We start from the raw sequence: 14,226 nt of genomic DNA, 5'->3' as shown, positions 1-14,226 counted from the left end.
ATGGCTTCCTTTTATGAAAAAAAGCCCTATTACCAGAACATTTAATGGGAATCCTAGAATAATTTGGATCAGAAGGGACCTTTAGAGATCATCCTTTCTAACCTCCTGCTCAAAGCAGACAAACTAAATTGAGTTGCTCAGGTCATTGTCCATCAGGGTTTTGAGTATCTCCAAAGATAGGGATCCCACCTCTCTGAGCACCTGCTCCACTGTTTGACTACCCCGATGGTGACAAAATTTTGCTAAGATCTAATAGGAATTTCCTGAGTTGCAGCTGGTCTCTAGTGTACCTTGTCCTTTCACCATGTGTGTAGAGTCTAGCTCTGTCTCCTCTGTACTCTCCCACTGGGTGATTAAAAACTGTAGTGAGATGCCTTGTAAGCCTTCTCTTCTCCAGGCTGAACAAGTCCAGCTCTGTCAGTCTCTCCTCAGTCAGGATTTGTCTATCAAGAGAGATCCAGGTTCACTTCCCTGCTCAGTCAGGTGATATTTAAAAGTCCATTTCCTTTCTTATCAGAGATTCCTAATCCCCTGGTTGGTTATACATGTTTTTTAATAGGAAGAACTCTCCAAAACCTTTAAAAATACACTGCTTTGAAGACAGTAATTCAAGATTGACTGGATCAGAGTATGATTTACTGGTTTAGTGAGCAGGGCCATCAGCTGAAAGAGACACCTGGGTGCTAGTCTGCTCCTATGTCAAATACTATAGTGGTGTTTTTTGGTATAATGCAGTCATTTCACCCCTCATCTCCCTACCCTGATTTAGCTGCACCCAGCTGCTCTGGGTCCCTGCTTTCCTCACCATAACAGACCTCTCAGCTGCCTGGCTGTCCTCTTTCCTTCCTGGGAAGAGAGGACAAGCATGTAGCAGTTTGCTGTCACTCCGTGATTTTTGGCCTTCATGTGTTCCAGCTGGGCTACTGGGTTCCTCCCTGTGCTTTTAAAGGATTTGCCATACTTGGGCCTCTCCCACATTCTAAGTGGCATCCTGATCCTCATCCTGCAAGTAGTTCCACATGACTGCTCTAATCACATAAGTAAATCGGTCAGCTAAGTCTTTAGTGAACTGAACAGATTCATAAGCATTTTCCTTTTAATTCATTTGTAGGAAAAAACCAAGGTGTTAATATTCTGTGTATTTTTCTTATACACCCTTACAATTCAGGAGGACCTATGGGTCAATTAAACATTGTATTCACTATTTTCTTGATTAATCTGGGGATCGTAAGAATCAAAACACAAATTTAAATTCATATTGCAAAATAGTTAAATTTTGAAACAAATTGAGAGAATCTGTGGCTTTTCATTTTTCCTTCCTTAGTTCAGTTGAGTAGAATAGGACATTTTATTGCCTGATTTATTACTTATAATAACCAAGGTCATGGTCAAAATTAGATAATGGTAAATTTTGAAAAATATTGCTGCTCACATCTCCTTACTTTTTCATTCTCCTGTTGGAGGGACAGGGGGGTGTTGGATTCTTTTTTTTAAAGTGTATGGGTGCATTTTTCTGAAGACCAAGACCAGTGACTAACTTGAGCCAGAAATAGTGCAGCCAGGAGCTTTGCAGACATATAGTTCTGCCAGAGCTTCTCAAATTGATTTTTACCACCATAGCCTAGAGCCATTCCTGTAGAGCCTGTCAATCATACTAAAATGCACCAAGGTCTTCTTAGGTGGACAAACAAGAACTAAACTGTAACCACAAAATCAACTTTCTCTGTGAGCTAAGACAAGAGTCAGCCCATTTCAAACAAATGTTGGTACATTAATCTGATGGACCACATAGCTCCAGTTTTTTCGCACTGTTGGTCAGACACCAATGTTCCCCCTCAGCCACTCCATCAGCAAAGAAAATCAGTCAGTGCAATGCCTCCTTTGACCTGAGATGTTCTTCGGTTTGATGCTATAACCCTCACTTGCAGAAGCTCAGATAACCTGATGTAGGAGTTCATATAAAGCAGAAGCTGAGTCTAAAGTCTCTGTGGGAAAAATGGAAGCCACAGTGAATGAAAGGGAGGAAAAAGAAATCCTGTGGTATCAGGAACACTGTTTTCAAAATTCAAGCAGCATCACAACATATTTTTAAAGTTCATTCTTTCGTCTTTATCAGACATTGCAAGAGCACGATAAAAATGAAATGAATAATGTTAGCACTTGCTCTGAAGCAGGAAGTTGATAATTAAAACAAAGAGAAGACACCTAAAATGAAATTATGATAAACCATCCCTTTGTAAAATCAGGTAAAAGGGCCTATGCACTCTTGGCTATAGTCTCTACATCAGTCTTCCATACTGTTGTAGCTTTACTTTGTTGTGATGTCAATACAAAACATATGTTGGACTTCTTAGGACAAAGAACAATTTTATAATCTAATACAGGTTTGCATACTAAGAGATCCTAAGCAAGGAACAACACAATTCAGTGAGATCCTGCCTACCTTTTTCTTTTTTAATTCTCTTGACAATTACTTTACCTGTGGTTGTTCTCTAGAAATGCGAGTTCCTGAAGTAGGGACAACTTGTAAAGCATTTTATTAAGTGTTCGCTAGTTCTTGCTGCAAAAGGTAGTGCCTTTAAAAGTATTTCTTCTGACTTTATTTCCTGTCTGATAGAGTGTTGACAGTACACAGTTTAATGTCACTGTGAAATTGCATTCTTGAACATACTACATTTCAATATAAAGCACATAAATGTGAAATTGAATGAAAGAAGTTTGCTATGAGCAGGACTTCACTATCCCTAATGCCACACTATTTCTATTTCACTTCCTCACTTGTTTTCAATTGTTTCATATTTGTGTCTCAGTCCATTCAGCAGAGATAGAAAGGGTTCTGTGCAGAGTGTTGCTGTTTTGATAAGAAATATAAAGCAGAATAAAAGTATGAATTACTTATAATGATAGTTATTTAATAACACCTGAAGAAATTTACTATTTTGGTTGAATTGGATTAGATATGCAGGTTCCTAAAACTTGTCTTCTATGAGGACTTTTTAACAGTGAAAAGTAACATAAAGAATACACATGAAGCATTGGAGATTCAAGGTATGCCCTAAAAGGATATCCTAAAAAATAGAAAGTAGTATTTTGAATTTTATAATGCAGATTAGAATAATACCCAATGTTACCAAATGTGTACTATTGCAAACCAGAGGTGGTAGACTAAACCTGGATTCCATCGTACACATGTAATTCTCACAGTGATGTGTGATGTGTGGTTTTGTGTCTGCCTTAGAGGACCCGTTGCTGAAGACAGGAAAACAATCACAGATATTGACAAGGATGGTTTTGTTGTTTAAAAAAAATTACAGCATAAGTATGAAAAATGTAGAAAAACACAATAAACAGGGACTAAGTCAGATACATTTGCTGACTTTCTTACACACTTCTTGTGGAGAGCTTTTATTAAATTACATCTTCAGACTGAGTGTCGCTGAATCAGTGATGCTCATTAAATGATTTCAGACTAAAGCTTTTTTCCCCCAAATAATTCCGAGTCTTCCTTTAGCATATCATAGACAGCCAGAATAGTGGCAAAGTAATTAATTTCTGAGTTAATTAATCCTGCCTGGTATATCATAAGTAGCCTAAACAATGCAAAAAGGTGAGTAATTCTAAGTGTTAGAAAAACAAATAAAGTCCTGTTTCTTGCATAATCTGTGTAGGGCTTGTTACTATAATAAAGAATTGCATCAAATTTTGGATTAAACATTGTGTCTGTGACAGTGGCCAGTGACAAACCTTTAGATGAATACAGGAACAGAGTAAAGATAAGGTAGTGCATTCACTGTCCTCTGCTCAGCCCTTAATCAGTTTTTCTTTTACCGATATTTACTTTTGGTATCTCTAGAGTCCTGTGGTGATGTGTTCCATAATTATCTGGTTTGTGTGAAAGTATTTACTTTTATATTTAAAAAATTTTCTGTATACCTGCTGGTTCTGGTTCTTACATTGTTGAGAAATAGTAATTCTTTCGTAATTTCTTACTTTTCTCCATGCTTTTCTTTTTTATATGCTTTTCTTTTTTATATGTTTTTATCATATTCCCAGTTCGACTGCGTCTTTTTTAAGTCCTTATCTATATAAGGACTACTGCTCTTCTGGTAGGATCTGTTCCTTTGATCTTCCCATCACATCTCTGTATATGTTCTCTAGTTTGAGAAAATCTTTTTTGGATAGGCACATGGCAGAACTCCATGCAGTGTTCAAAATGTGGGAGCTGCATGGATTTATACAGTTGCTTAATGACATTTTCCATTTTGTTCTCTATTCCTTACCTAATAATTTCTGACTTCTTTTTGCCTTTTTGACTATACATAGCACTGAACTTTTGTCTTCAGAGAATCAGCGACTACCAGATTTCTTTCGTCTGTTGTTTATAAAGTCATTTAGACCCAATATTGTGTGTATATAGTTAGGATTATTTTTTCCCATGTGCGTGACTTTATATCTGTCAACACTAAATTTTATCCTAAGTGAATATCCAGTCACTCTACCTCATGAGATAAATTTGTAACTTTTTAACCCTATTTCTAATTTTTACTACCATTTAAAAATTGTGTGTTCTCCAAAAATGTTGTGGACAGCAATGTTGTTCATCCCTTTTCTAGATCAGTGCGTATCTGGTGAATAGTACAAACCCCAACGTTGCACTTTTGTAGGATACCCACTGGTAATGTATCTCTGTTGTGAAAAATTACCATTTAGTCCTACCCTTTGTATTGTATCTTTTTAACCAGCTGTTATTTTACTAAAGGATCTTTCTGATTGTAGTTTAGATTCTTGCAGGGGTTTGGTCAGCAGCTGTTAAAGGCTTTTGTAACTAGAAGTGCACCACAACAGTCGGTTTCATTAAAGCCCCCAATCCTTTCTTTATCAGAACCATTTATGTGACCTGTCCACAAATAGAGAAGTAAAGTTTGAAACAATATGTATATAAAAGGAAGCTGTTTTATCTTAAGTTACAATAAGTGCAATAGTTCATTGAATTAATTAAAGGAAAAAAATCAGCCCAGTTCCTTTAGCAACAGTATTACAAATTTCATCTCACTGTGTTTATTATATCTTCGTGATGGTAGTGTGTTGCTGGAGCTGTGGAAAGTAGCATCTTGTTTCTCCTTTCTTTGCTTGGAAGAAAGGAGGCAAACTGATACAAAAAGGGGAGTACCATTCAGTTTGGAACTGGGAAGAAGGAAGTGAGTGCTTTTGCTGGATTAAAATAAATATGCTTTTCTCACAGTTCCTAAATTAAAATGGAAGGCACATTTCTTTCAGAGCCTGAATTGATTCTGGTTATCAGTCCCAGTCACCTTTTTTTTTTTTTTTTTTTAATTTTTACTGTTGTTCCAGTCCTCTAACTATGGTAGTGTCCCATTGTGCCTTGTGCTTTATGCCTAGTGCTTTATAAACATGAAGGGAAAAGGCAAGCTAGGTCCCAAAGAGCTTGTTATTTAAGTCAAGACAGGACAGAGAAAATGGATACAGATAAGTAGATGGAAAACGAACCAAATAGAGGCTGATAATGTAGCAGCAACTTAACAGTTATTGGCATTGGTTTGTTGGAGGGTTTGAGGGAGAAGTCACAGAGAAGGAGGATTTTGAGAAAGCTATTGAGTGAGGCTTGCAGAAGTTTTACAAGGTGATCCTTTCAACTAGAAGGGGCTGTACAGGAGAAGATGCAACTTTTAAGATTTTCATGGTGGCAGATAAAATGGGGACAAATTGTGATGAAGCCTTTAGCTTATTATTTTCCTAGGACGATTTAATTAATATTTGTAAAAGAACAGAGTAAACGATACCGAAAATCCCACACAATTTGAGGGGGGAAGTCTGTATGTTTGTCTGCTCTGCATTTCACCCTATTTTTACTGTTATACCAGCTCACTTCTCGCAATTTCTTGTGCCTTAAAATACCAACAGTTCCTAGCTAGTCTTGAGATTGTTCTGAATATCAGGCTCCTCTCTTCTGAGACTGGTACAATATATTCTCTTTCCTCATATAGTGATGGTAACACTATTTGTGTGATAAACTGATCATTTTTGTTTTCCCTACATAAAGTATTTCATCCCAGGTAATCATCATGGGAGCTTCCATCTGTTTTATTTTTTCCTGTGGTTGTAGATCTCTTTTCCTTTAAGAAGGAGGAAACATCAGAGAATAGCTAATAAGTGTCTTTTCTATGAGTGAAGATGATCAAATATTTAAGGGGTTTTTTTCCCAAAAAATTTACTTCAAATCTGAGAGCATGAGTGGTGATGGTGATGTGAAGTACCATGGTTTTACAAGTTTCTTAAATCTTGTATAGCTAGAGCCTTCCAGGGATCAAGAGATCCAAGGAATGGATGAATTGCAGAGACTGCAGCAATGCAACATGTTCAGCAATATCTGCAAACTGCAGATGTAAAAAATGTTATCTTCAGCTAAAGTTTACTTGACGAAGTCCAATGGGTGTTTTTCTTCACAGTACAAAAGTCTGGCTGGTATCGCTGTCTTCCTGTAACAGTTGTTTCAGACTTGAACTTTTCCCACAAGACCTATTTCCAGAATTAAATTCAGATTGAGAAGTACTGTACAGTTGTTGCTGTCATAAAAACAATCTGCTATAGCTTTATTATGGGACCAAAACCAAAAATAAAGGAAATGAGAAAATGTTAGTGTAATTTCTTTAAGAAAATTAGCTGAGTTATTATTTGAGCTTCACGTTGTTGGTGTAATAAGCAAGAACTCTGGCTTTCCTTGGGAAGGATACAATTTTTACTGTAAAATAAAGGACATTCCCTGTAACAGCAAATGCTGGAGATGTGTACCCTACAGAGCATGGGGGTTTTTGTAATCCCACTGAGTGGCTGGTATCATATCTTTTACCACATTGTGGATTTTCAGATATCGATCAGTATCACTATAATGTTTCCCAGGGCAATTCTCCTAGTAACTTTTCTTTAAAAAACTATTAAGGAAGAGTTGTGACCTGTTCACCAGTGCATTGTTCACATGCAAGAGTTCTTGGAGAAAGTGCTGAGCTTGTGAGATTGACATCGATTAAAGGTTTTGTGAATAGAGATAGTACTCACAGGTCCACTGATGGGCAAGGGAAGGCCACTACATACTGCAGTTTCCTGGCTTTAGTGAGTATGCAGTGTCTAGATAGCTAATTGGATTGACAGCTGGTTAAGGAGAAGCTGCTGATTCCAGCCTGGAGAGGGAGGTCTCATGAAGAAAAAGCTGCTTCTGCATGCCTTCCTGAAGCATTGCCATAGTGCTGAATTGTCCTGAAGTACTTTCCCATGGTCTGCACAGCCATGAAATAAAATAACTACAATATGTGTCTTATTGATGAAGTTTCAGTGACCACACTGTGGATGCTGTCATTGTCACTGTTCAGGTTCTGGTTTCACAACCCAGCTAAGATGGGAATTGTCCAGTGCTTGGCAGGTGGTAGGAGTAGCTGTAGGTACTTTCAGCTTAAGGATAAAGAGGATCAGAAGAGGAGCCCATGCATGACTTAAGTGTGTTGTCGTCTGAGCTAAGGGTGGAACGAGGAAAAACTATATCCATTTCATGTTATCCCTTTGCTAAGCCTGTCCATATAAAGGACTTCCGTTAAGTTGTTCATGCATTAGGAGATACATCTCAGATTCTACTTTAAATAATATATTGCTCATTCATTATAATTAGATATGAAGGACAGGGGAGATTGAAGGATGCAAAGATGTAAGAGTTTTGTTTTACTTACGGTACTTGGGTGAAATTTTACTGTCTCTGATGTAACAGAGTTCAGACTAGATTATCGAATGGTCCCCTCTGTGATTATGCACTATGAAGTAATAAAGAACCAGTTTTGTTATCAAGTCTACAAAGTAAATTAGTGTCGATCAGAAAGGGATTTGTTAAGTTCCTCCATTTAATGTCCTTAAATTAAAATTAAATAAAAATTCAGAAGCAAGATCTTTGTTGATGAGTTATTTTTGCTGTCCACCAATGATATTCCAAATTACAGAATCAGGAGTTAAACTTCATCTACAGGAAGGATGTGACTTGTTACTGTTTATCTTAAACTCTTTCTTAGCTGGACTGTAATATTATCATCAGTGATTTTTGAAATCCATAATAATGAGCATTTATGGATGAGTTTCTTCTGCGCATCTAAATGCTTAGTGTAGTACAGAGTCCCACAAGTGGCTGCCATCCGACTATGAGCGCTTTCCTTCTCAGCATCAGTCGCAATCTAGAGTATGTTCATGGTGGCTCAAGCTAATGCAGGTGACTTCTGAGCTGGGATGAGCAAAGAGGTACACACTACTCATTACTGCAGGTACTGTAGCAGGGGTTTAAGGCAGAGTACATCAATCGCTTACAGTCATGAGGACGTGCCCTCATGAATGGAGTGGCAATCCAGCAGTTTATGGAGGGCTAAATGTGACACCTAATACTTTTGTATGCAATGACCCAATACCATGCCTGCACTCACTATTACTACTTCTATTAACAGAAGGACTTTAGTTTCAAAGGCCTTTCGAGCTTTAGTCATGGACTAAGATACTGCTTAGCTTAGTACTATTGATATAGTACAGAACACAACCATAGCTGCTGCCTAAATGGCTTGTTACCTAGGTGTAAGATAAGAGACAACAGGTAGATGGGGAACATGGGGAGATTCTTAGGCACTACCGGTCAGCATAGTAAGGAGTAATAGCAGTACTTTGCAGTGTGTCTGCAGGCAGTGATTTGAAGCAGAATAGTGAGCTATTGGTAGGAAGGTTTACAGAAAGCTCCTCCTGTGCAACATGAGGGGAGACAAACGTGCTTGTTGTTTGAAAATCTGGCGGAGGCTGGTATAAAATTTTTGTCTGTGGTGGGAATAATTTTTTTCATACTTAATAAGAGTTTACAAAGAGAAAGGCTTTGAGAGTTAGCACAAGTTGGTTACGCTTGATGCAGTAGGCCTCTAGAAGTGAAAGGAAACATAGATGAGATAATAAACTCCTGTAAGTTCTGGTTGAAGATATCTAAAAGATCTTTCTGGTGGATGGATATGAGCTGGCTCATTATGTTTTCCACAGAGGAAAAGTCATTGAAAGAACAGATATGAGAAGATCAAAGTCTGTGGAGCAGTTATTTCTGTTATCTCCAACCCATACCTTGGAAGATGCTATACAGAAGGAATCCAGAAAATTTAAATGAAGTCTGTAGGCAAGGACTTGGAGAAAGGCTTGGTCTAAGACAGAGTCTCAGGCCAGGGAAACAAGCCACATGGGCATGGGATCCACCATCATCAGGATCACAGATGTCTCACAGAGCTTGAAGGAGAAATCAAGAGTTTTGGACGTGTTATTTTGTGATGGTAGCTAAGCATAACTCTGGGGGAGACAGAGTGAAATTTTAGTTTAGCCAGAAACAGACAGATCTGGAAAAAAAGAGGTATATGCCTCCAAAGCAGTTCTATAGCTTAATGAATCACTAACATAATATCAGAATCAAGATCGTATCTCTGACAGACCACTCCTGCTGAGAAGCAACTAACTTTTGTGACTAATTCTCCTGAAATCAAGAGTGACAGAAAATAGTCTTTAGAAATCCAAGTCAATTTAAAATGTCACTTGGTTGTGCAAAATTTGTTAAGAGATCAAACGTATACTATACAGTATGATGTAAACCAATTAGCTGTATTATACGGTGTCTCAGTGAAACAGCTCCAGACAGTTCTACGCATGTGAAATGAAAATTGTTACTGATTTGTCAGTTCCAGTGAAATCTTCTATCATTTTTATTTATGTATTTAAACAGATGTAGCCTCTGATACAGTAGCTCACATCACCTTTGTATCCAAGTAGTCCCCTTTAATTCAGTGGTGGTCCCCAAGGATTAAGGTGCTGTTCACCATAAGTCAGGGCATTGGCAGCTATGCCTTGATTGTCAGATGCCGTTGAAAGACATCAGTGCGAAATCAATTTAAGTTTCCAGAAATGCAGGAATAGTTGTAAATATGTTACTTAATAATGTGGTTGCAAACTACAATACTGATCTAAACAACATGAAGACTATGTCTGCTCACTGAGTGTTGTTTTTTTTCTTTTTTTTCCTCAATATTCATTTCTTAAGAAAATTGGCTAAAAAGCGAAAAGAGACATTGAGTAGTACACGGCAGGAAATGACAGTGATGGTGAATTCAATGGATAAAAGCTACACTGAGCAAGGCACCAACTGTGACGAAGCTTTCTCTTTCATGGACACACACAATCTAAATGGGAGATGTAAGTTTTCTCTTTTCTTTTTTTCTTTTTTTTTTTTGGAAGGTGGAAGAAAGGAGCAAATGGTTTTAAAAATATTCATCATTACTCAGTCATGGAAAATCCATGGGACCCAGAGTTTCCTACTGTGCAGCACATTACAGTGTGTATTCGGATGAGCAAGACAGTCAGACATCAAGAATAGACTTCTTTAAAAATAATAAGGATAATTGAGGTTTTTTCTGTCCATCCTTTTCTTCTGCAGAAGAGCAAAGACATTACTGAAACATCTGTAGTTTTACCTTTCTCCAATCTCTGTTATGTTAAAAATTTTATATCCCTCATGCTATCCCAAGCCCTTCAAGTGCTTCCCCTGCTCACTTCTTTTTTTGTACGTGAAATTTATTTTTTAATTTCATAACTTAATAATGGTGATTTGATTGTCTTATTATTTCCAATTGTAGATGATCCTCTTTCTGTTGCTTCAAAGGAAGAACTCAGTAGCATTATCTGTTCTGCAGTTTCATAAGAGATTCTCTAATATCCTGGGTCTTCTTGGATCTACCCTGAAAATAAATAAAATTGGGGATATAAAATTTCCTGTAATAGAATTTTAGTCAAGGACTCACTCCTGTCTGGGCATTAGCACTAAGCAAAGACCAGTTTTTTACAATTGTTAATGAAAAAAGAATTACTATGTTCAAAAAACTTTCTTGGTTTTTGTAGTTCTTAAGGAACCTCAGTTTTTCTTGTATACCAGTGTTTTTGAACATCTTCAGAATTTGTCAAAGATGAAATTTTGTTTCAAGTGCTAACAGTATGCGAGACCCAACTGCCACTCTTTAATAATATGCTTAAGAACTTAACTTTGACGAGCTCAATTGTACGAACACTCTGTGAGGTTTATACAGTGAGACTACTCTCAGCAGCATTAGGCTCAGAATTTGCAATGTTAATTTGTGTTTGAGTTACTTTTGAAATTGCTTTGAAATAGATCTTTCAAAATCTGACTTGCCTTTCTGGGGAGAATATACCATTGCAGTTAATGAGATTGCTTAGTTCTGTGAAGAGATCAAGAGGTTTGACTTCATCTTCCGTCATCATTATGTAGTTTTCCAGTGGTGTTAATGGTCACAACAACCAAAGAAGCTGCAATAAGTTCCTTGGACTAAATCCTCTTTATGTAAACCACCTTAAACCAATTTGAAATTATTGGCATAGCAAGTACTTTATACCACTTGAGGGCTAGAAGCTCTGATTAGACTTTCCACAAGAAATGTCATCACCAGAAGCAGCAGTCTTTAGGAATAATATTTGTGTAAGGCCTTGTATTCAAGAGATTTAGAACATTCCTACTTCCTATGAAATTTTATTATCCTAGCTGCATTCTGTATCTAGCCAGTTTTATTATCTGCAGCAGCCCTGACCTCCACTAATGTCTGCACCCATACCCAAAAGGAATACCACTCTGTTCTTTCCATGCAGTGATTCAGGAGACATAATCAAAGGCAAGTAGTCTTAGATATATTCATTTATAGGATGATAACTGCCAGCATTATTTAAGCCAGCTTTCAGATAGCACCACCTTAACAAGGGCTGGCAACTGTATGACCTAGAAGACCAACCAAAAAAAAGATGGATGAAAGCCAGCAGGAGTAATCTTACTACTCATCCGGCAGATCCTGTCTTCCTCAAGTCTACTTTTGTTTCACAAATTCCCATTATAGGTATCTAGAATGTGCTTACATTCACTGATCCGACTGAATTTGAGCTGTGTAGACAAGCAACTAAAGCTGAATTTGCAATGAGCTTTGCTTAAAAGCCTTTAATGACCCTTTGGCTGAACATCCTGTAAAATGTTGCGGTTAACTCCCACCTGTTGAGTGTATCTGTGCTTACAACAGTAATTCACGTGATCTTTGTACACCAGAGAACTAACTGAACTTAATTTGTTGCATTGGGCTTTCCCATAGGTTTTACAAATGGTTAAATGATTAAATACCAATGCGAGCATTGGTCTTTGTATCACTCCCTGAAAACCATTGTTAAACAAAGAATAATATTCAGGGCATAACAGTATCTGTGTACACATTATCCACCTGTCTGAACATATCAAAAAAAAGGAGAGGAAAAAATGAACTATAGTAGAATATTTGCATGCAGTATTTACAGTATTATTAAGTAAACTTACTAATGATCAAAGCTCCTGTCAAAAACACCTGTTGTTGTTGTGATGTCTTTATTCAAGCATCAGTATTCAGTCTCATCTTGTGATTTAAGAAGTGTATTTGTCATCACCAATCAAAATGCTTTCTCTGATGACATTTCTTTTTAGAGAATTGATCAAATTCAATGAGCTGTTTTATTCACTAGACATACCTGGTTTTCCCTAGGTCCTGATTCCAGTGCAACAAACACGGCAGGATGGACTCTAAACCAAGTCAATCACATATGCTGTTAACACTCAGCTTAAATAGCCACATATCACTTTGCTGTCTCTAACCAGCTTTGTTTCTCTTTGCAGCTGTATCTTCACCATCTTCATTTACAATGAAAACTAACACATTGAGCACAACAGTGCCTAATTCTTATTACCCAGGTAATTGATTTTTTTCTTGGTTTCCACCCTATATAGACCTTTTCATAATAAAAGCATATATAATTATGTTATTGTACTTCTTGCCATAGAAATTTAGTACATATATAAGCAACATAATGGTTGCTTACTGTAGCTTTCTGAAAGAAAACTCGGGAACATTTATCAATCATTTACTGTTCTCTCTCTTTTTACCTTTTCTGCATTGACCTGCTTATGATGTATGACAGATCCATTTGTGCCAACTGCAATTTTAGGTGAGAACATTTCCCTTTATCAAAGTTTATTGCTGAAGTAATTTAGAAAGTCACAGTTCTCAGGGTACAGACAATAGTATACAAAAAGCTGGAGTTTTATGCTAAAGGGAGGGGTGGTAGGCTTGGCTACACTGAGAATGCTAAGGACAGTTATCAGGCTTGATTACTACTGTCATAGTGCAAGTCAGGGGATAAAAGAGAGAAATAATTTTAACAAGTGGATTTGCGAGGAAATGTTTATGCATGTATTTGGAGTGACACAAAAGAATTTGATTATTGCAGCAACTGAAATAGTTTTCCTCATTTTTTTCCGTTTTATCTCAGAACTGAAGATGTCACTTCTTAAAAATAATATTTTTTCCTAATTAGACTATTCATGATACAGAAAATCAGACAAAGTACAGTTTTGGCCATCCACCAGCTATCATTTCTTCTCACAATACCACACAGTTTCTGACATGCTCGTCAAAGTGAAGTTTCAGAGGAGAGATGGTGTTTTGAACAGCAAAATGATAACATGACACTTAGAGTGTATAGTTTATTATGCATCAGGTGTCACAGGAATGAAATAGAACAGTAGAACTGTAGGTTAAAAACATACCATTGAAGTGTAAAGCATTTCCACTGGGAATTTAGGAAAACCTGCTATTGTCCAATGCCAAAAAGAGAGAGGTTTCTGCACAGTGATAAAACAGTAAACACGAGGCGCTATTGCATTTTCAATGCTTAAGTAACTCTAACTGCTTTGTGGCTTGTATTCATTTACACCTCCTTCCCATACTAACTTTAAACTAAACAGGGAGATTTTTTTTAAATAAGTCAAAATTTAACAGTGCACTGTAGCAAGAATTCAAACTCCAATGTTAAGCCTATTTAGTCTTTTTACAATGATTGATATTTTTACAACAAATATTTTTCTTTCTCCTCCTTTTTCTTCAAATCACTGTAAAAAATACAAGACCCCTTAACTGATGCCTGCCCTTAAACTGTAAGTTAAACAGGCTTAAATAAAAGTAGAGTGAAGCATATAAGAAGTAAAAGTTTAGGAAGGTGATCTTGAAAATTTGTTATTGTGAAAGAGTATTTAGTGCAGTGCATTTCAGTGTGATAACTTGGAGAAGAACTTGTGTGTTTTTATACATT

The 14,226-nt window shown here is 37.0% G+C and overlaps 1 protein-coding gene across 13 annotated transcripts in view; it reads left to right on the top strand.

The window, feature by feature from the left end:
* PTPRM (protein tyrosine phosphatase receptor type M) overlaps positions 1–14,226 on the top strand; it is a 511,840-nt gene that overhangs the window by 398,478 nt on the left and 99,136 nt on the right. For 7 of the 13 annotated variants that reach the window (XM_052787177.1, XM_052787176.1, XM_052787183.1 and 4 more), the window contains 3 exons: positions 10,103–10,254; positions 12,755–12,829; positions 13,057–13,083. In XM_052787177.1, coding sequence (XP_052643137.1) covers positions 10,103–10,254; positions 12,755–12,829; positions 13,057–13,083 — 254 coding nt within the window. The remainder of the gene's footprint in view (positions 1–10,102; positions 10,255–12,754; positions 12,830–13,056; positions 13,084–14,226) is intronic. The other 6 variants (XM_052787179.1, XM_052787182.1, XM_052787186.1 and 3 more) reach the window with 2 other exon arrangements.

The sequence above is a fragment of the Harpia harpyja genome, chromosome 5 (assembly GCF_026419915.1).
Source record: "Harpia harpyja isolate bHarHar1 chromosome 5, bHarHar1 primary haplotype, whole genome shotgun sequence".
NCBI lineage: Eukaryota > Metazoa > Chordata > Aves > Accipitriformes > Accipitridae > Harpia > Harpia harpyja.
Note: the sequence above shows the minus strand (reverse complement) of the source record. Positions and strands in the feature narration are given on the sequence as shown.